Consider the following 21,932-nt stretch of genomic DNA (forward strand, 5'->3'; position numbering starts at 1 on the left):
CTGCCTTCAGCACAACCTGTAGTTATCTCCCAACAAGCTATCTCCTCTTTTTAATATCGAGATTTCCTTTGGTTTAACAATTTCCCCACGTGAAATTCAAACGCTTTGCTCAAGTCTAGTCTGAGGCAGAAAACCCCATTTTTATCTCATCAAATAAAGATTCCAGGTCAGGCAGAAACAATTTACTCCAACACCCTTGCTGCATTTTATTCCATTTCTTTGATTACATGCAGTGCTTCAATTACACAAGCCTTCCAGCTTGTCCCAGTGCAGATTCCTGTGCAGCCACAGACCTGGTTGCTTGGATCACTGCTTCCCTCTTCCTACACGTATGTCCTGGTCACCCTGGGATCCTGGGCTCCATCAGGAGAGGGGTGGCCAGCAGGGACAGGGAGGTGATTGTCCCTCTCTACTTGGCTCTTGTGAGGCCCCATCTGGAGTACTGTGTCCAGGTGTGGAGCCCTCAGTACAAGAAAGACATAGAGATTTTGGAAAGGGTCCAGAGGAGGGTGACTAAGATGATCAGGGGGCTGGAGCACCTCCCCTATGAGGACAGGCTGAGGGAGTTGGGCTTGTTCAGCCTGGAGAAGAGAAGGCTGCGGGGTGACCTCATTGCAGCCTATCAATACCTGAAGGGAACCTACACCCAGGAGGGGAGTAAACTCTTCCAAAGGGCTGACAACAGCAGGACGAGGGGAAATGGATCCAAGTTGAAGGAGGGAAGATTTAGGTTGGATGTTAGAGGGAAGTTCTTTACTAGGAGAGTGGTTAGGCCCTGGAACGGGCTGCCCAGGGAGGTTGTGGATGCCCCGTCCTTGGACGTGTTTAAGGCCAGGTTGGACGGGGTCCTGGGCAACCTGATCTGAATGTATATGTTTGGTGGCCCTGCTAGGCAGGGGGGTTGGAACTACATGATCCTTGGGGTCCCTTCCAACCCGGGTGATTCTGTGATTCTGTGATTCTGTGTAATTGTAGGGGCTATTCCCAGCTTGAAAAATGCAGTCATAAACCTTGCCACTGCTCTCACAGCCATGTGAGGTGTGGGTTAGCTCTCCAGCCTGCTGCCCCTGCACCCTTTGAGTTGTGGTTTCAGTTCAGCTGCAGGAAATTTCCACTCCTGTATGTTTGCCAGAGCTCTCCTGTGTTTGTCCCTCAGTTCAGCAATGAGATTGTGGGTCATCTCTCGCTATCCTCTTTTTTTTCACTTGACTGAACAATTGTTTGTCTCTTCACTCAACATATGCTGTGATGTCCAGCATCCTGACGCGCTGCAAGACCCCCTTCTTACAGACATTTTCAGACCTCTGAAGCAAACTCCTTTGTCTGTAGGCCATTGCAACCATCCTGGCAGCTTCTCCACTTGGTCTAATACTCTTAAAGTTATTTATTCCCTCAGGTCTGCAACTTCTTGTACAAATTCTCCTCTTTGGTTGAGGAAACAAACTTCAGACAGTTCTCATACCTTTAACATGAAAGAAACGAATCCAACAGCTCCTCCTGAGCTCTTATGAGCAGCTGAACTCATTAATTAGTTTCTCTCATTTCTAGAAATCTGTCTTTTTATAGCAAAAACCTCTGTTAGTGAATCTCCCATTTAATTCACACCGAGATGACCCCTGAGCACTCATTTTGAAGTCATCTTTTCTGAGAACACAAGAGGGGTACAAGAACAGCATCCTTATGAAGAGTTCAGACTACAACCTGTTGCTGCTCCCAGACAAGTTACTGTGCTGCATTCCAGCAGGCCCAGAACAGATGGCCCTGGTTGTGATTTTGAGACTCTTTTTGACCACATCTGAGTGGGACAGTCAGAAACACCCCCCAAGTGTGTTTGCAGGCAGTTTTCTGCATTCCCCAGTACGCGCAGTTAGGATTGCTCTCACAATGGCAAGCAACTTTGTTTGCATTGTCATTAATAAACCCTAGCAAGGAGCTCTTACTTGTGTACAGAAAGAAAGGATGGTCGTTTTTACCAGCTCCTATGCTGCTCCAGGTTCAGGGCTGTACTGAGGATTGGTCACACTGAACTTTGCAGCAACTTAAGACATCACACACAAGAGGTTACCCTGCTCCGTCATTTTATCCAAGTTTGTTTGCTGAATAAATGTGTGTCTGCTGAGGGAGTGACTGCAAGAAGAAAAGTTTCATCTCCATGAAGCCTTGGAGTACCAGATCCTATCTCTGCCAGCCCAGAGCTCTCATGTTATTCAGTAAGATGAAACCTTCAGAGGTGGCTGATAACTCCATGTTCCACACCTGAGATATGCTACAGCCCCGCTGTTTAATCAAGTCAACTTCTGAATTAATTATGCACATTTCCAGTTGTTTAGGGGGAAAAAAACAGCACAAACAAATAAGGGAGATCTTAAAGAAATAAAAAATGGCACCAAAGGATCCCTGGCCCTCAGGTCAGCCTACATGTGGCAATTTCTGCCTTACTTTCCTGGGCCTCAGCTCCCAGTGTACAGCTATGCACCCATTCTCACTGAGGTCCCCTGCAAATACGTTTGTTATTTGTCAGCAACCTCCGAGCTAAAACAAGAGCGTTTGTGCTTGAGAACCCATTGAGAAGGATTTTGTATTCAGAGCAGGGTTTGGAGGCTCTGCAGCAAACAGTGTGGGAGCAGAGAGCAACCAAAAAGCACAAGAAGAAATACTGAATAACACCACCCCTGCACCAAGGCAGAAGCCCTGTGAATGCCAGAATGTACAATCATGCAATTGAATGCTACCAGATGCTATAACCAAGGATCAGAATTATGGCACCTCTGGGTATCCCTAGCATTTTCTTTGGCCCTCCTACAAGCTGTGGCCAGGCTGCCCCATGCTGGAAACCTTGTCAGGGATTGCATGCAAGGGAGCAAGACCAAAATCAAGGCGCTTATAAGAAGAGCAAAGATTTTCAGCCAGCCTGTCATGGCTCTGGTCAGGCTCGCTCAGACAGAAAGCAGACATCATTCATGCCACTGAGCACAACAGCGCTTTCCTCTCGCTATAATCCTATGTCAGGGGAACTAACTGATGTGACAAACTAGGACAGCAGGTCTGCAAGCCGTGTACTGAACGCAGCATGCTAGGACACCTGCAAGTTTCAGCTTCACAGGCAGGGTATAGGCAGCTCCCCTCAAAACACAAAAGAAAGCAGGTTGTGCACAGTGTTGGGTTGATGGTTTTTTTTTCTTCATGGCTTCTGCAAATCTGCATACATAATGCAATTGCTTGCGGGAAAGCAGTAGTCCTCCACACCAACTGCTGCACTCAAGTCATCAAAAAAAATATTATCTGTCAGTGGATGTGCTGCATTTGCAGGCAACTGTGTGCACAGAGTTAAAGAAGAGAGAACCTGGGAGTCGGCTAAAGGCAAGCTGATGGCTGAATTTACAAGGATCTAACTGGTGTGCAGGCAGCACACGATTCTAATGGTCCTGCTGAAAACAAACTGCATTACACAGCTTTCTTCAGGCTCACAAAAAGAGACTGTGAGAAACACCAGCTGCCTCCTTTGCCCCAGTTTCTGCTTTCAGGGAGAAATTGGCTCGCTGGTCAGTGACCCCCTGGCCTTGAGATTACACTTTTGCAGCCCACCTCTCAGTTTTCCCACAGTTCAGCATGGAAGCAACTGAGACAGCTAACATAAGCAGTCCATGCTGCGCAGAGAGAAATCCCCAGGTGAGCCTGCAGCATCACTGGGCAAACCGTGTGGAAAGACAGTGCCTGGCAGACCCACACATACAACCCTCACCCACAGAGCTTCCCTTATCTCAGATTTGTTACCCGCTTCTCCATGGCGGTCAGGAATCCCTCTTCTGCTGCCTCCAAGAACTCTACAATGGGGCTCAGCTGTGTCACGCTCTGGATTAGCTCCTCCTTGCATCCCAGCAAACGAGCGGTCAGCATCTCTCCCTCTTGTGCACTCTCTGGGGAGAAAAGGATTCAGAAGCACAAGAGAAGAAACAAGTCAGTCTGAAGGAACTGACAGGCTCCTGAAGCGAGTGAGACTCTGTGAAAGATCTAAGTGAATAGCAAAGCTCATCCCAAGCACAAGCAGCAGAGAAAAACCACTTTACGATTCTCTTTAAACTCTATGAAAGGAAAACGTCTCATTTATCTAACAGAGCACAAAGCCATAAAGCAAGCTGGAGGTTAACACCAGGTTTGCAAGGCCACTGCTTTGTGTCAGACTCAAGTAAGAAAGGAGCTTTCAATCCCGAGGCTCAGCTGTGCTCCAGCCCATGCTGGCTGTGCAGCCATCGATCCAACCCTGCAGGCAGCAATGGGGAGAGCCCTGCACTGCCTGCACCCCACTGCTGTGGAGCAGAAACACTCCAGGATCTTGCCCAGCACACAATAAGCCTCCCACATACGAGTAAGGATACAAGCTCTGAACAAATGCTAGAGCACTGCAGTCTGCCCAGGGGACACAGATAATCTTCTGAAGCTTTGCCTGTAAGGTTACCCACTCACTTTGCCAATAGCTGTGCCCAATTCTCTGTACCTGTTTGCTGCAGGACCTCTCCACTGCCCTGCTCCCTCTCCAGCAAGGCCGCTCTCAGCTTGGGATTCACATCTTGAAACAGCTTCAGTAGAGACACAAGGGTCTGAGCATCCAGAGTGTGAGCATCCTTCACTTTGCTCAACAGCTTCATGAACACTGACTGTTCTCCTGCCTCTGCCAGACAGGTGAGCACAACCTAAAACGGGCAAACACAGGAGATGTTTAGTAACAGAGTCAACTGCCTAATGCAAGCTGACATAAAGAGCAGATTTCACTGCAGAACAAGGAGAGAACACGCACAGAAAGCAGAGAGCATTTCGGTGGGACTTCAGGCATCCCCCTTCTCAAGTCATAAAGGAGTCACGTCTCCCAGCGAATGCTTTGGGCTTAAGCTTTGGAGATAAGGCACATAAGTGCTGTGCTGTGGGCTCTCTGCACACCTGGTAATCAAGCTCAGAGCTCCAAAATCCACTCCTGTGACCCCACATGGCAACCAGAGGCAAACATGCCTGCACGGTGATGGAAATAAAAGGAAAAGAAAGAAGCTGGAACTCTTGCTCCCATTTCCCTGGAGCCCTTTAACGCTGTAAACATTGCCCCTAAAGACACACACTCCCCAGCTCTCCACGAGAGATGCCAGCCTTTCAGAGCAGGCATCCTTTATTAGAGACTCCAGGGATGCTATAAAAGTACCTTTGAAGTGGAGAGCTTAGCCCAGCTCCCAAGATAACGGCCATTTTCTGCTGTCATTGTCATTTTTATTTCTATGATAAAAAGACTGAATGTAACTGCTTGAGGCCGCACCAGGGGGATGGTGGACTTGCTTTTCCTAGCAGGTGTAAATGCTCACATATTAGGGCAGCGTGACAGTGCAATGACCTATTGCAAAGAGCATCTGCAGAGGGAGAGCTGCAGGAGCCCCAGCTCTTACCCTCTAACAGCATTTTTCCTGCCAAACAGAGGGACGTGGACATGAAGGGCTCTGTTATAAAGGAAAAGAGCCTTAATTAAAATTAAAATCAGCACAGAATGACTAGCCAGAGCTTCAGTTAACATCCCTTCCTCGGTGCACGGTTTTCATTAGCGGAACTGAGTTTTGAGAAAGGGAAAGGCTCTGCTATTTATAGTTTCTTTCTGGAAGACCTTTCCTCAGACACACTGCTCAGTGGGAGCAACAGCCTTTTAGCATTGTTTAGAAAGAGTGCACCGTGCATTTTAGACTTACTTTGAAGCAATAACAATTCCCAGAGAACCTGGAAGAGCTGGAGAAATACCGATATTATCTGGAATTGCAGCTTCCACTTACTCATAAGGTTCCCATGCATTACAGCCTCTTCCATTAGGTTTTAACTGCACAGGATATTTGCAAAATCCTTCATAGCCACATTAGTACACAGCAGCACCTTCCAGACCCTGTGGGCAGGGCAGCAGAGTCACCAAGACACGGCTTCAGCTTCAGTTGTGCCACCAAACAGGATCAATGCCCACTGCAACATTGGGCTCGTGCTGCAGGCATCAGTGGTGGTGTCCACAACACATCCAGCCCAGCACCAAAACGATCACAGATTGAGAAATTTCCTTCCCAATACATTCAGTCCCTACACCATCACACCCTTTTGCTGCAGCCTTGCCTCTTTCCTGTAGATGGAGGAGCACTGCTCCGGCTTTTCAAACCACATCTCTACTTCTATTCACTGTCAAGTGCCAGTGATCCAAGCAGAAAGCCACTTCACCAACTATTATCCAGTGAGCTCTCCTTAACAACAGCTTCAGGGCAGCACAAGCTCCTCAAGTGGTAGGAGGGATCAAGAGATAGCAGAGGACACTGGTTCCACTTGCGTTGCTTTTAAAAACTCAGCCAAAGCTTCCACATGAACACACCAGAACAAGGGAAAAATTTAGCCAGCTTTGCCACCATTAAAACAAGCGAGAACACAAGCCAGCACTTCTCATCAGGATGCAGGAGATAAAGGGAGACTTTTATGCCGCATCCAGAAATTCCTGCAGCTGCAAATGAAGGATAGCAATAATTGGACAGGCCCATATGCAATGGAAATGCTCCACAAGCACTGTGACACTTATTCTGCGCTAGAGAATCAACACTCCCCACTTCATCTGAAACCAGAAGCAGAGGGAACAAATGAGCTGTGCAATGATTTGAATTGAGTTTCTCTAAGAAAGCACAGGAAGATAAGACTTGACACCAGCAAAGCTCTTCTACGCTTCCCCAAATTACTGCAATTTCAGACTCGTTCTCATTTCCAAGCAGGTTTCATCCAGGCCAGAACCAAATTAGATAGGAATAGTTTATGCGAGTTACAGAGAGAGACTTCAGAACAAAAAACAACTCCCCCAAAAAATCACATCTCCCTAAATAGAAAACCAACTTACAAGGGTACGTCTGCATTTTTCAGCACAGGGAGCAGAAAGTAGCAGCAAACTTAGAGAAAAGTAAAAACTCTGACAAAAGCAAAGCCACAAACCTCAGTGGGAAAACAAAACCAAAAAAACCCCACAGCTTCACCAATGCCCACTGGATGTAATAGGAAATAAAGCAGCGACACCTGAGGGGAGCAAAGCACAACCCCTTATTCTGTGGGGCTGCTGGCAACGAGGCACCCATGGATGGATGAGCAAAGGAACAGAAGTAGAGTGACATCCAAGGCAGAGTCCCACTGAAACCTGAGGAGCCAGAGCAGCCTCAGCTTTAACAGGCAGGTGTGCAACATCTCCACCAACACTCCAAGCCCCAGAGCTGTGCCTGCCTGGGCTTTGTTGTCAAAAACTGCTTGCTGATAGAGACGATGCACCCACAAAGGAGTTGTGAGCAGAAGGACGTGTGCAGGGATGGGAGCTCTCTGCAGCATGGCAAGCAGTGCCCTGCTCAGCATGAGGAAAGGCAGCTCCTTGCGTCGCATGGTTGCACCCACAGCCATCTCACTGTCTTCCAAACTGGCTTTCACTTGCACCAAGGTGCCCGAGAGACTTCAAACAAGTAAGTAGTGAAATAAAAAGGAAATTAAAAAAAAAAAAAAAAAAAAAAAAGAGGGAGGGGAAAAAGAAAATCCGTTGACTTTTTTACCACTGCCATAATTTCAGCCCTTGTTACACATCCTGAGCTGTGCTCTTCTCAGCTAAACTTGCTCTTTAAGCATGACTTCGAAACACACCACTGTGTTTCCCCAAAGAAAACACCCGGCCTTTACGGGAAAAAGCAACACCCTCTGCTGGAAGCAGAGCTCAGAGCCGTGCCGGTGCCGACAGATGCTGCTTATCCCAGCAGGGAGCTCAGAGAGCGACAGAATGGGCTGAGCTGAGAGTTTTCTCCTAAGCCCTTACTTAGAATGGGCTGCAATCCCCCTCCTTTCCCCACTGCCTTTGGGGCTAACACTTTTCATGCTTGTTGCAGCTGAGAAGTGATTTTTCTGCGAGGCTTAAAGAAAATCCATTTCTCATTTATTCAGCATTTATTTATAGCTACAGAAAAATTGCCCAGGTGCTGTTCTGCAGTCAGATCCCCACACTGTCTCTGAACTCTCCCCGTTTGGATCCTACAGCAACAGCTCATTCGGGAGCAAAACAGGCAGGGCACACAGCATAGGTGGGCCCACCGACCCCACCTGCTATGCATTCGCAGTGCTGGAGACACAGTAAGCATTACAGTTACTGCAAAGCAACAGAAAAACAGGGCTGTTTAACCATCACAGAAGCAAGGCAGTGTGCATGCCGGGCTGTGAGTGCTGTGCTGTGCTGTGCACATGGGTGAGGAGGGCACGCTGGCACGGGCAGCACCTGTCTGCATTGCAAGGGCTCAGCACTCTTGCTGGGGCACTGCTCCAGTTGCAGCACCAGTTGCCCATGTGTAGAGCTGGGACAACTTTAAACCTGACAGTTTTCTAATCTGGAAGATGAATGAACACACAAAAACATAATCCTTTGGAGGCATGCTGAGAGCAACACGCTCACAGGTGCTCATCAGTCTGGCCAGGCTTGGGCTTGCTATCTAACCACGAATTAGGACCCACATCTCACCTCTTAGAGCCCCAGATAAGTTCAACACTGTCAAAGGGGCCAGCTGCTAAGGGAACAAAGACTTCCAACCCATCAACATTCAAAGGCTTATCAGAAAATAAATCTGTACTCCTTGACTTGAGGGAATTCTCCTACCTGCTGTCACACATCTTTTTTCCATTAAACACGTTGGCTTCGGTTTTCCGCAACAGAAAGATGTCTTGGCATCACACAGTTATGCTGGTACAAGAGGGTCCAGGTGATTCAAACCCACATGGCTTCCCACCCAGTAAGCTTCTAAGATCAGAGACCTCAGTCCCCTAATCCAGGACTTCCCAGCTTTTAAAGCCTTGTACGATGGCTGGTATCTGTTGTTCATAGCCCAGAATATCCCTTTTAGCACCAACTCAGCGCTACGCTCAAACATCTTCCAACAATAACTTGAGCATCACTCATCTGCAACGACAGCTTTTCGAGCTGAACGCTGCCAGAAGCACCATGAGACAGCAGGCCAGCATGCCCTGTATCCATCCCCACCCATAAGGCTCCTCGTGAGCGGCCTGCACAACACAGAGCAGAGCAGCTGCTCCGCAGCAAGCCCTCACCACGGGCACAGGAAATCTATTTTGGGATCCCATGTGTCAGTCATTCCCATGTTGATGCAGTTCCTGAAGCAAATGCCACAAACAGGAGGAGTGCTGGAGCTCTCCTAGCACAGGGAAGATGTCTTTGGGGCAGGACATGCACTTTCACCTACATGCACAAGCTGCTTTGTCTCACAGATGCTGCTTGGGTGCATCGTTCAGGGGAGCACAATCTGCCCTTCCAACAACAAAGCACCAGAGCCCCAGTTTCCCTATGAAAAGATTTCCTAAACAGGGATGGAACTATTCTAGCCCACAGCAGGGTGGGGAAGAAAAGACTTGTATTATTTATCCAATAAACACACCTACCTCCCTTTGAGAGGCATCAATTTCTCTGCACTCTTCTAGTCTTCTCAGCACGGCTTGGGCATCAGAAAGGGCCTCTGAGAAAACACTTTCATATCGAAGAAAGAAATCCAGTTTACAGCTTTTGCTCTCTGCTGCTGTGAGAGAGAAACAAGATGAGTTATTTGCTAATTGAAGGGATTCACAGAAAGCGGGATGTGATTGAAAAGCACCAGTTTGTAACCAGCACATTGGCTGTAACATGGAAACTGTGACTCACAAATCCCTTCTAAAGATATCACACAGCCCGGAGGAAAAACCAACAGTTTATTTAACACAAGTTATAAATGGAACATTTATCTCAAATCCAGTGCAGCCTCTGTTTCCCTCCCATGCTGAACATGAGTTTAAAAGATAAAGTAGCATTAGCAGGCAACTCTGTTCACTTACTGCTATAAAGATTGAATTACAAACCTCATGTGCTGCATTAACGCAGATCCCACTATACATGAGATGCAATAGATAAGATATTCATCTATACAAAGATGAATAGATAAGAAAAGTTTTGCTCAATATAGCTCTGGTAAAGTGCTAAGAGCAAAACAACCACAAAGGCCAAAGGATAGCATTGCACTGTGCCAAAGGAAGAAAGTCCCCACAGAAAAGGGGCACATGTCAGTGCTGTTACCACCCCATAGCAAATTAAAGAATGAAACACAGGGAAAAAGATCCCCCGTGACAAAAAACAGTAAAGCAACTCAAGCGTAATCACTGAGAGGCAATCCTGTCAAGGCTCACCTAAACCACTCACTCTTCCTTTCTTCTCCAGAGGCTCAGCAGGCTCCACTTCAACACAGCAACCATGCTCTGGGCAGGCAGGCTGGGCAGCACAAGAGCCTGAATCCTCCTGGAGGGACCCCGAGCTGCTCAGCATCACATCCTGGTGAAGCCAGGTGTGATTCACAGTCAGTTCCTGCTCAGGAAGAGAAATATCTGCTTCCATCTCTGCTTCTCCAGGGCCAGAAGGGTGCAGGGCATCTGCTTTTCCTTCAGCAGCAGGTTTTTCAGACTGGGGCAGGTTATCAGCTTCACCGCTGCTTCCAGATGAGTCTGCCGTGTGGGCAGAGACTTCTACCTGATCCTGAGTTGAACAGCTGATGAGGTCTCTCAGGAGGGTTTTGCAGCTAACAGCCACGTCAAACATCTGCAGACTATCTGACACAAAGATGACTTTGGTGAAGTTGTGTTTCCCTGTTGGGAGCTTGCCAGTATACATCATCTCCAGCAACAATGCAAACTCCTCAGGTGTCACCACGGAAGCGTCAATGGAAATGGTGTCTGTGCTGTCCAACAAAGATTTAAAAAGCAGGCTGGCAGCAGCTAAAACAACCTTGTGTGCTCTGAAGTGAGCAGTCCCAACAAAGATGGTGCAATCGCAGAACTGCTGTTCTTTGCAAAGAGTGTACAGCTGCTGCAGCAGCTGCTTGCTGTAGCTGGGAAGTTCCATGGCTCCTGGACCTAGTGGTTTTCTCTTGCTTTGGTCTTCGCACTGCTTTCACAAGGTCCTGCTAAAGGAAAAACAAAGGATTCTGCTAGCAAAAGAAACAAAAAATTACAGATAATTCATTTGACACCTGCTGTAGTTTACTGTGCTGTAGTTTAGTGGTTGTAGCAAGAAAAAGGTCCCATTCTTAACTCTGACTCCCCAAATTCAGCAACTTACCCAATATTGTTCAATTGCAAATACTTCAGAGAGAGCTTAGGAGTGAATACTGAGACAGGAGAGAAGAGGCTCCCTGATATAACTCACACCATAGAGCTCTAAGAAACACGAATGCTTTTTATTGAGGTACCGCAGTGCCAGGCTTTGTCTGCATCCAGCAACTGGAGCTGATGCTGGATTCAGCAGTCAGTCTCTGAAAGGGCAGGTAGGGAACCAATGCAGGAAGACCTGCTCAGACTATCAAATGCAGAGGAAAATCGGAGGTGTTGATTTTGACCTACAAAGCACTAAGTGAACTGATCGTACAGCACAGAGGCAGAACTCCATAGGCCGAGTCTCTTCTACTATGGCATCTCTTTTCCTGTTCCTTCCTTTTTTTTTCTTCCTGTGTTGCTGTTGGGAGGAAAAAAAAAAAAATAGATCCACCAGTAGAATTTTTATCAGCAGGATATCTCAAGTTTTTTTGTCTCTGCTAGACAAGATAAAGACGTTACTGTCTCTCGTCTATACACTAGGATGCCTAACATGGATGCTGGCAATGATGCTGAAACAAAACAGCATGAGTGCTAAAGGAGGAGCACCTGGATGGACACAGTTTACACGGCCTTCAACTGCTTAGCTTCTCCTCACTTAGCTTCCTGCTCTCTCACAGAGAACAGAAATAATACTGCCTACCATCAGGACGTGAGTTTTAATTAGCCAGTGCTGCTCATACATCACCTTGAAGCACTGCCTCACCTGTGCACAGGACTGGCCACCTGCACTTCAATCCCATTAAACGTAAGGGTTCTGTTATCCTCCCACACTGCTGTAAATCACAGGCAACCAAGTTGATGTCAGCAGAGTTGCTGGTGAACGTGGGAGAAGAAAGAGCCCCATTTCTTTTGCCAGGCTGAGTGTAATAGCAGTTTTAGTCCACCCACTCCTTGCCTGGAGTTGAAGAGCTTCCAGTATCTGAAATGAAATTGGGTCTGCTGGTTAAGAAATAATAGCTGCGGATCTTCCTACAAAAGGACAAGCAGGAAACATCAGCGCCCTGGATGAGATTCTTGTGCATAAAACCTCTCACTTCCACGGTCTGAAGCAGCAGCACCGTCTGCTCCCTCTGTTCCTGGCAAGGGTACTGAAGATATATTTGCCCATGACAACTCAAAACAGGAAAGCTCTGAGCAGCCTAATATCACCTTGCCATCTTTATTACAATAGTTCAGAGCTATGCAAAACGTGTTCTGAGTAATTAGACCAAATATATTTGTACAAATGCATTGTATTTCCTTAATTATAGGGACCAAAATATCCAGTCCTGCCAAAGGGAATGATGATGGGTTTTTTTTAACAGGGGGGTGATTGCCAAGACCATCGTCAAGGCAACTGCCTGCTACTTATAGCAGTCTTCAAGCTTTTATTCTGAGCTGAAGGCCAGAAGGGACCACCAGCAGCAATCTGACATCTCATCTCATCTGTCACTGTCTCCTAGACTTCTGGACTTAATATCTTGGGTTTGGCTGAAGCTGCTCTTCCAGAAAGGTGCCTACTCACGATAAGAACTGATGTTTAGGATGAGAACCCTCCACTGCCATAGTGAGTCATTCTGACTTTTAAAATACATGCCTCATTTCTTGCCTGAATTTGCCCAGCTTCGTCTCCCAGCTGTCTTCTAAATGACTTTTGGGAGATTTGCCTGCAGAACTGGGCTGAACTTGGAATCTCTCTGAGAGCAGATAATACTTCAGCACCGACGAGTGCTTGCAGAGTATGAGCTATCTGCCTCTGCCAGCGCCACTGGTGAGAAAAAGCCATTTGTCACCTTTTCAGCCTAAAGCTGCTTCTCTGCATCGTCTTTGGAGTCACGCTCTAAGATAAGACCACTGCTGGTATTCTTTTTCTTTCCGGATTTCAAACTTAAAGTAAAATGTCTTAAGTTGACTGCTGCAGCCTTTGACACCTGAGCCACACAAACACTGCCCTCCTCTTCCAAAAATGTCGGCTCACTGGAGACAGAAGTGGGGGCAGAGCAGAGAGAGATGTGCTTATCTTAGCTGCCCTGCAGGCAGGCTTTGTCAAAGGATGATGAATCTTTTAAGGAAAGGTGTGACACGTCCCAGCTTACAGAGGAAAACACCAGGGCAGTTTAGTTATTTTGGTTCCACTGATGTCCAGGGAGACTGCAAAGCCAATGAATTTGAGTCAAGTCCTGAAAAGCGCTTGAAATGCTAAGGCTGCACTCAACCATATATTGATATATGTCCCTTTGTCACTGTTGGGCAGCAGCAATCACCTGAGACCACTCTCAAGGCTGCCGCTTCGGCAAAGAAACCTCTTCTTCTGCACCTCCCAAATTCAGAACAGCAAACACTACTCTCTGTTGTCTGATGCAGCTCCTCCTTCCTTCCCCTGGGTATTTCAGTCCACAGTTGGAAAGAATGACATCTTTTTCTCTAGACTAAGGAAAGGATAAGCTGATGGCAGCAGATAGGCGCTCCAGAAGCACCCAAACGAGAACACCCCTCTCTTGTATGTAAGGCTGTGGATAAGGAATTATTCTCATTCCTTTGGAAGGTCAGAATTATAGAATCATTTGAGTTGGAAGGGACCCTTAAAGGACATCTAGTGCAATCAGCAGTACTGCAATAATTTTACTGCCACCTCAGCCTCAGCAAAAGGAGCTTGTACGCCACAATAATGCCAAAAACAATGCCAAAAACAATGCCAAAACTTGCCTTCTGCATTGATTTCAGCAAGACCAAATGCCGGGTCCACAACAACCCCAGGCAACGCTATAGGCTTGGGGCAGAGTGGCTGGAAGACTGCGTAGAGGAAATGGACCAGGGGGTGTTGGTTGATGCTGGGCTGAACGTGAGCCAGCAGTGTGCACAGGTGGCCAAGAGGGCCAATGGTTTCCTGGCCTGCATCAGAAATGGTGTGGCCAGCAGGAACAGGGCAATGATTGCCCCACTGTACTCAGCTCTGGTGAGGCTGCACCTCAAGTGCTGTGTTCAGTTTTGGGTCCCTCACTACAAGAAAGACATGGAGGCCCTGGAGTGGGTTGAAAGAAGGGCAACAAAGCTGGTGAGGGGTCTGGAGCACAGGGATGGTGAGGAGTGGCTGAAGGAGCTGGGCTTGTTCAGCCTGGAGAAGAGGAGGCTCAGGGGAGACCTTATTGCTCTCTATAACCACCTAAAGGGAGGTTGCAGTGAGCTGGGGGTCTGCCTCTTCTCTCGTGTAACAGTGATAGAACCAGAGGGAATGGCTTCAAGCTGCACCAGGGGTGATTTAGGCTGGACTTTTCTGAAAGAGTGGTCAAGCACTGGAATGGGCTGCACAGGGAGGTGTCAGAGTCAAGGAGGTGTTGAAGGAACGTTTGGACGTCGTGTTAAGGGATATGGGTTAGTGAGAACTACTGGTAATGGGTGGATGGTTGGGGTGGATGATCCTGTAGGTCTTCAACCTTGGTGATTCTGTGATTAGTAAACACCTCAGTGGCCATTACAATGATGCAGTCCATGTCTGGGATTCTTTTTTGAGATGCACATGAAGCAGGCTTTCTTTAGATTTCAATAATAATAATGAACACTTCACTGCCAAGAAATTAAGCAATATCCCAACACAGCTTTTTAACGCACAAACCCGCAGCCTTGTGCTCCCTCTGCTGACAGCACCCCGCAACCAACCCAGCCTGGTGCACAGATCATAAAAGGAAAAAGATCTGCATCCAGCTCAGAGCCAGTGCAGGAGTTAAAGACATTGACAGCCTGGAATCAAAATCTGAATTCTTTTTGTGTGTTTATCAGCCGCCTGTCTTCTTGTAGCAAAGACGATGACCTTACAAAAAGGGTTATTAGAAAGCCAGGAAATCATGTACTGCAATTCAATTTTCTCACCTCTCCCACCAGAAGTAATTGTGTCTTTGAAGAGCTGAGGGAGGCTGAGAGGTCATTACCTTTCCCTGGGGGGCTCCAAAGGGCCAGAGCAGGCAGCACTCCCTGAGGGTAATATAAAATCCAGTCTAGGGAGCCAGGGCACACCAATTTGTTTTTCAATCTATTCTATTTCAGTACAGAGCATCAGTGCAGACAGATAAGAGGAAAACAAGCAACACTTTGACTAAATTCAGTGCTCTAAAAGCAGCAGAATATACGTCACAAAAACAAGCAACATTTTGGCTGTCTGGACTGATGCTTTACATGGAAATATAGCAGATTGAAAAACAAATAGGTGTTCTCCAGTTCTTAATAGCAAGTTTTCCATTACCCTTCAAAGCAAAAGCCCTAACAAAAGGGTGATATCAGACAATCACGAACCCAAAGCAATGGCCAAATCTTACCCTCCAATCTGTTCATCCTTATCTCACTATGCCCAACACTGAAAGCGCTGATTATCATAGAATCATTATACAGTCATGTAACTGAGTTGGAAGGAACCCTTAAAGGCCATCTGGTCCAATGCCCCTGCAATGAACAAGGACACCCAGAGCTCCATCAGTGCTCAGAGCCCCTCCAGCCTGGCCTTGGGTGTCTGCAGGGATGTGACACCCACCACAGCTCTAGGCAACCTGTGCCAGACTTGTTAGTCTGAATTGTTTTGAGCTGAATGCATTGAGAGCAAGTCAAGAAGCACCTGGCGTCTCAGTGCTATCACCACCCTCACAGCCCCAACAGCCCTGCAGGGAAGAAGGACCTCTTTGTGGTCCACAACCACTCTTCAGAAGAAGCCAGTGCAGCTGCCTTAAAACACAGCCAGAGAAGGATGTAGTGATGTAAAAACCTATTTGCATTTATTCAGGAAGCAAGCTTGCTTCCTGCATCTCCAAGAAAGACTAAGTTGTGGTCTGGGCTAAAAGAGATGTTTTCAGCACTTAAAGTGGTGCATCTCATTACACCACTTTATACAGCTAATTAAGCTATACTGGAAAGGGAGATAAGCCAATACGAATGGGGCAGTGCATAGGGGGTGGTGTGGCAAGATGGGAGAGGACCTCTGTCCTGGTCCTTATTCCAAGGGCTGCTTCCTTGCCATGATGTTTACAGAATCAAAAAGGTTGGAAGGGGGACTTCTGGAGATCCCCAGTCCAACTCCTGCTAAAGCAGGCTCCCCATAGCAGTCACACTGCAAAGCGTCCAGGTGGGTTGTGAGTATCTCCAGAGAAAGAGATGCCACCACCCCTGAGGGCAGCCTGTTCCAGAGCTCTGCCACCTCCAAAATTAAAATACGCTTTCTGACATTCATATGGAACTTCTGGGTTCCAGTTTGTGCCCGTTGCCCCTCGTCCTGTCTCTGGGCACCACCCAAAAGAGCCTGGCCCCATCCACTTCTTGCCTCCCACCCTGCAGGCATTTCTAAGCGTTGCTCAGATCCCCTCTCAGCCTTCTCCTCCCCACACTGTGCAGCCCCAGGGCTCTCAGCCTTTCTTCATGCAGGAGATGCTCCAGGCCCCGATCTCTCTGTAGCCCTGCTGGGCTCTCCCCAGCAGTTCCCTGCCTGCCTTGAACTGGGCAGCCCAGCACTGGGCCCAGTGCTCCGGATGCGGCCTCCCCAGGGCAGAGCAGAGGCGAGCAGAGGACAAGGTCCGCTCCGAGCCAAACCCGCACCAGCGCACAGCACTCCGCGCCGTCGCCATGGTTACCTTTATTGGGAGCAGCGCGGCGAACACGGCGCGCGCCCTGTGACAGCCGCGGGAACAATAAAGCTTCAACAACAGCCGCCCCCGCCCCCTTCGGCGGCTCTACGCCGCTCTACGCGCGCCGCCATCTTGAAGCGGCTGCGGGTTGGTTCCCGCGTCACGTGACGGAGGAGTCAGCGTCGCGGGGAGACGCATGCGCGGTTGTGTCCGCTGCTCTGAGGGGGGTTGGGGGCAGTGGTCTGACCCAGCCCGTAGCTCGAGGAGGGCTCAGGCTGCGTTCAGTGGGAGCTTCCACCGAACCTGTGCAGGAGATACAGGCAGGGAGGACGTCAGGGCAGATAAAGCTTCCCTGTGTGTTGTACCAAATGGGGATCTTCTTTGAATTGGCTGTTGCACAGTGCCGGCTTGCACACCTGACCGCTGCAGGGTGCTCTGCGTGCAGCTCTGGCAGGGCTCTCTGGAATGGAGTTTGTCTGAAATGGTGGAAGCAAAAGGGATTGGCCATACTTTGTGTGGAGAGAAAAAAAAAAAAAGGAGAAAGAGAAGGGAAGGGAGAAAGGAAGGTGGGGAGAGGAGGAGAGGGGAAGGGAAGGAAAGGGAAGAAGGAAGGTGGGGAGAAGGGAGAGGAGGGGAGGGGAGAGGAGAAAGGAAAGGGAAGTGGAAAGGGAAGGGGGAAAGAAAGGAAAGGGGAAAGGAAAGGGGAAAGGAAGGGGGAAAGGAAGGGGGAGGGGGAGGGGAAGGGAAGGAAAACCATGAGACAGTGCAAATTCAGGTATTGCCATTTGTGTTTTGATGCCTGGAAGGGGGCTAACTGCTGCCATCTATTGATAGATGGAGAAGAAGACCTCATGAGCCAACTCGTCCTCATGAGCAGGTGTTAATTTCTGGATAAATGCATAGGGCAGAGGGATAACAGCCTCGGCTGTGTAGCTTTGACACCAGGCTCTGTGTGAGCTGGTAAGGAGCAGCAGGTAGACAGGGATTGGGACTGTGTGTCCTGTCTGCTGTCAAGCCTTCTCCACAGGAAAGTGAATGAAATTCTGAGGCTGGCATGCGGTCAGGAAGATCATCTTGCAAACAAATGGGTATTAATTAAGAATCCATAATGTCATGATGAGATCTGCTCTGTTCTGGGGCCTCTGCACACTGCCGAAGATCCTCAGCTCCAAACAGCACAGCCTGCAGTTGGGGCCATTAGGATACAAATGGTATCGCTGCAGCCGGTTTCAAGGTCACTTCTGGAGGATGCAAGAAAGGCAGGCTTGGCTGTTTTCTTGTTGGATTACAGAGAAAGGCTCCTTGAGGAGATGCTCAGACTACAGTCCTTGCCAGCCTCGTGCAACAAGTTGTCTTTGCTAGAGCTGTCGATTCCAGCTCTGCCAGTTTTCTCACAAATGCATTTGCTGGTCGTTTCATACAACCACATTAGATTCACGTGGGCTGGAAAAGATATTCAAGGGCATTGAGTCAAACCACCAACCTGACCTAGCAAATCCCACCACTGAACTGTGTCCTTTAGTGCCACAAACACATTTCTTAAATCCCTCTGGGGATGGGGACTCCACCACTTTTCTGGGCAGCCCATTCCAACGCTTGACCACCTTCCATCTTGAGATCTAATCAGTGGTGAAGGAACTTGCAGCACTGGTACTAAGAAGGCATCCAGTGATGCATGAGTGTTTGGCTTGCTATCTGTGAGCCTGTCTGTATGGTATCTGCTTTGTGCCACAGTACTTCTAGAGAACATCTGGAGCTGACATGGGATAGCAGCTTTGCGACTGAGATTACAGAGAGAAAACTGAGTGCCCGTTGCTGCCCTGCTCAAAGCAAAAGTGATGAGGGGATGGCTGAAAACAGCTCTGGAGCTTCTGGAACTGAAGTACACGTTTGGTAATATCTGATTCAAGACTGGCTGACAGGATGACAGCAGCCTGCTGACAGAGCAGCTACAGTTTCCTGCCTTGGAGGTGATGGATCGTTTGTAGAGATGACAGAGCACTACCATGATGAGAACTGATGGATGAGAGCAGCAAGTATCTGGCTTCAGAGAAACTAGACAGGCTTCCCCAAGGGCTGAAGGAGGATGGTTAAAGGGGACAGTCCCATGCTTCTCTGGCTACAGGGACAAAAACGGACTCAGAACAACTCAGGCTTCTTCATTTGCTTGTTTCTGTCCCCTTTGCTGCTTCACTCAAACGATTTGGGGGCTGTGCATTGCAAATTAAGCCAGTGTTGTGTTTCAGGAGAAGAATAATCTCCCTGTTGAGGAAAAAGGACAAGAAAATAGGAACAAGAACAGTATCCTAATACACCTTTTTCAGTTCCCATCACAGTAGCCCTCTGTTGTCTCTTGCAAGCATCTTAACTCTCGTCCTGTAGGTCCTGGTGAGGTCCTTCCCTCAAGTGCAGGAGCAGAGGTGCCTCACCAGTGAGCCTGCAGGCACAACCAAACCATGCAGCTGGCGCAACTTTTGATAAGCTCGCCTTTTCCAGGCAGCACAGACCTCAGGTCTGCTTTGGCCTCCCCCAGGTCCCTTAGAGCATCTCTTGGTGACAGCTGGCACGCTGTAAGACAGAGCTGCAGCCATCTCGGCTCAGCACAGCAGGGATTTCCTTGCCTTTTGCTGATATGGAAGCAAGCTCAAGGCCGTGCAACCGCATCTTCCCCACCTCCCCCCACTTCATCATCTCCACTGCAGTGCAGCCTTGAAGGCAGCAAGCCCTGGCTTGCGGCTTCTCCTTCGAGCGCTTGAGGGCACTGTTGGAATTTGGAACGAGGCTGATCTGTGGGGTGAAGGATTTGTTTCCTGCCGCACCGTGCAGAGGCACGTCAGGTTGCCAGGACTCCAGCACTGGCAGCCTTGCTGCTTGCAGGGTAACTTTGGCATGCATGCGCTGTCTCAGGTAAAAACTTTCTCAGAAAATATCAGGTAATGGAGGCTTCTTAAATCTTTGTTGTTTTTTTTTTTTTTTCTGTAAGCATTTCTCCCTTCCACTTTTAACCCCAAAGGTTAAAAGGTTCGATTTTAGGGAGAGGAGCGTGTTGCACAGTCGGTTCTTGGGAGGAAGCAGACCATAAAAGGTCAGATCACATGCAGATATGCTTCACCTGCACAGATACTGTGAGTGCTGTTCATGCATGGACTTGTGTGCAAACACAAATCTCATCGCTGTCAGCCTCCAAGGGAGCCAGCAGAGCAGGCTGTGCTCCAGGGTCAACGCTACAACAGCTCAGAAGGAGTGCACACAGCATTCTGCTGAGAAGCTGTGCCAGAGTAATTATTTACATGTGCTGGCATAAAGTAATTACTAATGGAGCAGAACACCATGCACAATCCCTCCAAGCTGTCCCAGAGGAGGCAATGGGAGGTACTGAGCAAAGTGCACTCTCAGTGTATCAAACTTCAGATTTCCTCCCACCTCAGAACTCACCCCTTCTCCCAGGGGAGCAGAGAAGCTGCTGTCACCCCTTCTATCCTGTCCTCTTGCCTATGCCAGCACGATGTAGGGCTGTAGGTTGCCCTGTTACCTCAGCTAAATGACACACACAACTCACTTTGATGAGGTCTTTTGGAGATGATGGCATCCAAATTAAAAAGCTGGGACTGCGAATTGCTTTGTGTTGTTTCACTGCTGTGTTTCTCTTGTTTCAGAGGTGGACTGCTGGCCCAACTGCGTGCACCCAGACCGACTTCCTAACGCCCTCAAGAGCATCACACTTTCCAAAGTGCATCTTCAGCTTCTTCACCAGGTTTGTGACCTGATTCTCCTCTAGAAAATCCAGTTCCCAGGTTCTGTGGTTGCTCTCATTGGAATCGCTTGTCTGGGATCTGTTACTTAAAGTGATCAGGTTTCTTCTTTCACAGACAGGTCAGAATTTCAGGAGGTTCTTTTCAGGATGGGGCATAGCCCTTATCTTCAGCTGGGCATCAGTGTTCAGCCCTGGTGCCCCTCCAGGCATGACTTCATCCCCAGCTCAGCCTGCCTAGGCATCTGTCCATGATGTCAGCCCTTAAGTCCCCCAGTATTAGTGCCTGGCCTCCTTTAATCCAAACCCCACCCGAAATGTAGCCCGGAACTCACCCCTCACGTGCTGTAGGAGTAGCTGCTATCTATCACACTGACCGTCTGCCATCTCACCAACCTTGCAGTACAAATTAATGTCTCACCTCCAGTGCCCCTTCCTGTTGGGATCTCTGTGGCATCCCTTCAGCCTCTCCTTCCAGCCTTGTTGCTTCTCTAATAAACCAAAAGACTGCAGATATGTGTGTTGTGCTGCAAGGCGTGACCAGCTCAACTCATACAGTCTCAGTGCTGATCTTCCAAGCCCCTCAATAGCAGCTTCTTCGTGGTGACCTGGGATCACAGGGCGTCGCACTGTGGTGAGCTGGTGGGTTCATCGCCTGCCAGAGGGCACTGAGCACAGAACAGTTCCTATCACCCATGCATTTTTCCATCGACTGTATTCCTTTCTGTCTGCTACACAACACTCAGCCAGCATGTCTCAAACACCAGCAGCTACTGCTTGTTAGCAATCATTTCTCATAACTGTTAGTCTTGTGACATTTCCTTTGTGTTAGATCTGCTTCTCTCAACTTCTCCCCTACACATTCCTCTTTACTACCTCAGCAGGCTAACGCTGATGCAGACTTCCCTGCTCCAGAATCAAATATCTATTTCTTCTCCCATGTCTTAGGTAAGAACAATATCTCCGTGCTCTGGTGACAGCACCCATCAACACCTCTCTCAGCTGTTCCAGTTCTTCATACACCATTCCTGGCCTGAAGCGTCTGTTCTTCCAGAAATCATATTCCCATTTAGATAATAAAGGGTTTTTCTTTCATTATCCCATCCTTATTCCCCGTGGCCAGCTCTGCACATGGCCTCTTTTGCCTTCCATACATGTGCACTGGTTTGTCAGCGTTCCAGCATCCTCGGTGGTCTGGGTCCCTCCATTTGTCCATTTGCTCTGTTTCTAGGTGCTGATTTGTTTTCCTATTAATCTCCCTCCCTCCCTTGCTGCAACTCTCCCAAGACAGACCACAGCCAATATGTTTCATGTATCACACGCTGCATAATAACACAAGGGAAAGGGACTCCACGCCTGTAACCCAGTTCTGAGAGCTATTTCCAGGGGTGGCAGGTGCTGGCGGG

The 21,932-nt window shown here is 48.4% G+C and overlaps 1 protein-coding gene and 1 long non-coding RNA gene across 8 annotated transcripts in view; one reads left to right on the forward strand and one right to left on the reverse strand.

Moving 5' to 3' along the window:
• ZBTB40 (zinc finger and BTB domain containing 40) overlaps positions 1-17,254 on the reverse strand; it is a 33,926-nt gene extending 16,672 nt beyond the window's left edge. The window contains exons 1-6 of one of the 7 annotated variants that reach the window (XM_048967578.1): positions 11,897-12,106; positions 11,465-11,551; positions 10,234-11,003; positions 9,460-9,593; positions 4,496-4,691; positions 3,775-3,917 (exon numbers count right to left, since the gene is read on the reverse strand). In XM_048967578.1, coding sequence (XP_048823535.1) covers positions 3,775-3,917; positions 4,496-4,691; positions 9,460-9,593; positions 10,234-10,942 — 1,182 coding nt within the window. In that variant the 5' untranslated portion in view covers positions 10,943-11,003; positions 11,465-11,551; positions 11,897-12,106. Of the gene's footprint in view, positions 1-3,774; positions 3,918-4,495; positions 4,692-9,459; positions 9,594-10,233; positions 11,004-11,439; positions 11,552-11,896; positions 12,107-16,781 lie in introns of those variants that run through there. The other 6 variants (XM_048967577.1, XM_048967580.1, XM_048967576.1 and 3 more) reach the window with 6 other exon arrangements.
• Positions 17,255-20,211: 2,957 nt separating this feature from the next.
• Positions 20,212-21,584, forward strand: LOC125703421 (uncharacterized). Its single transcript, XR_007380855.1, has 3 exons — positions 20,212-20,343; positions 20,432-20,529; positions 21,475-21,584. It is a non-coding gene; the product is annotated as an uncharacterized LOC125703421 (long non-coding RNA).
• The last annotated feature ends 348 nt before the right edge of the window (positions 21,585-21,932 follow it).

This window comes from Lagopus muta, chromosome 21 (assembly GCF_023343835.1).
Source record: "Lagopus muta isolate bLagMut1 chromosome 21, bLagMut1 primary, whole genome shotgun sequence".
NCBI classification, from domain to species: domain Eukaryota; kingdom Metazoa; phylum Chordata; class Aves; order Galliformes; family Phasianidae; genus Lagopus; species Lagopus muta.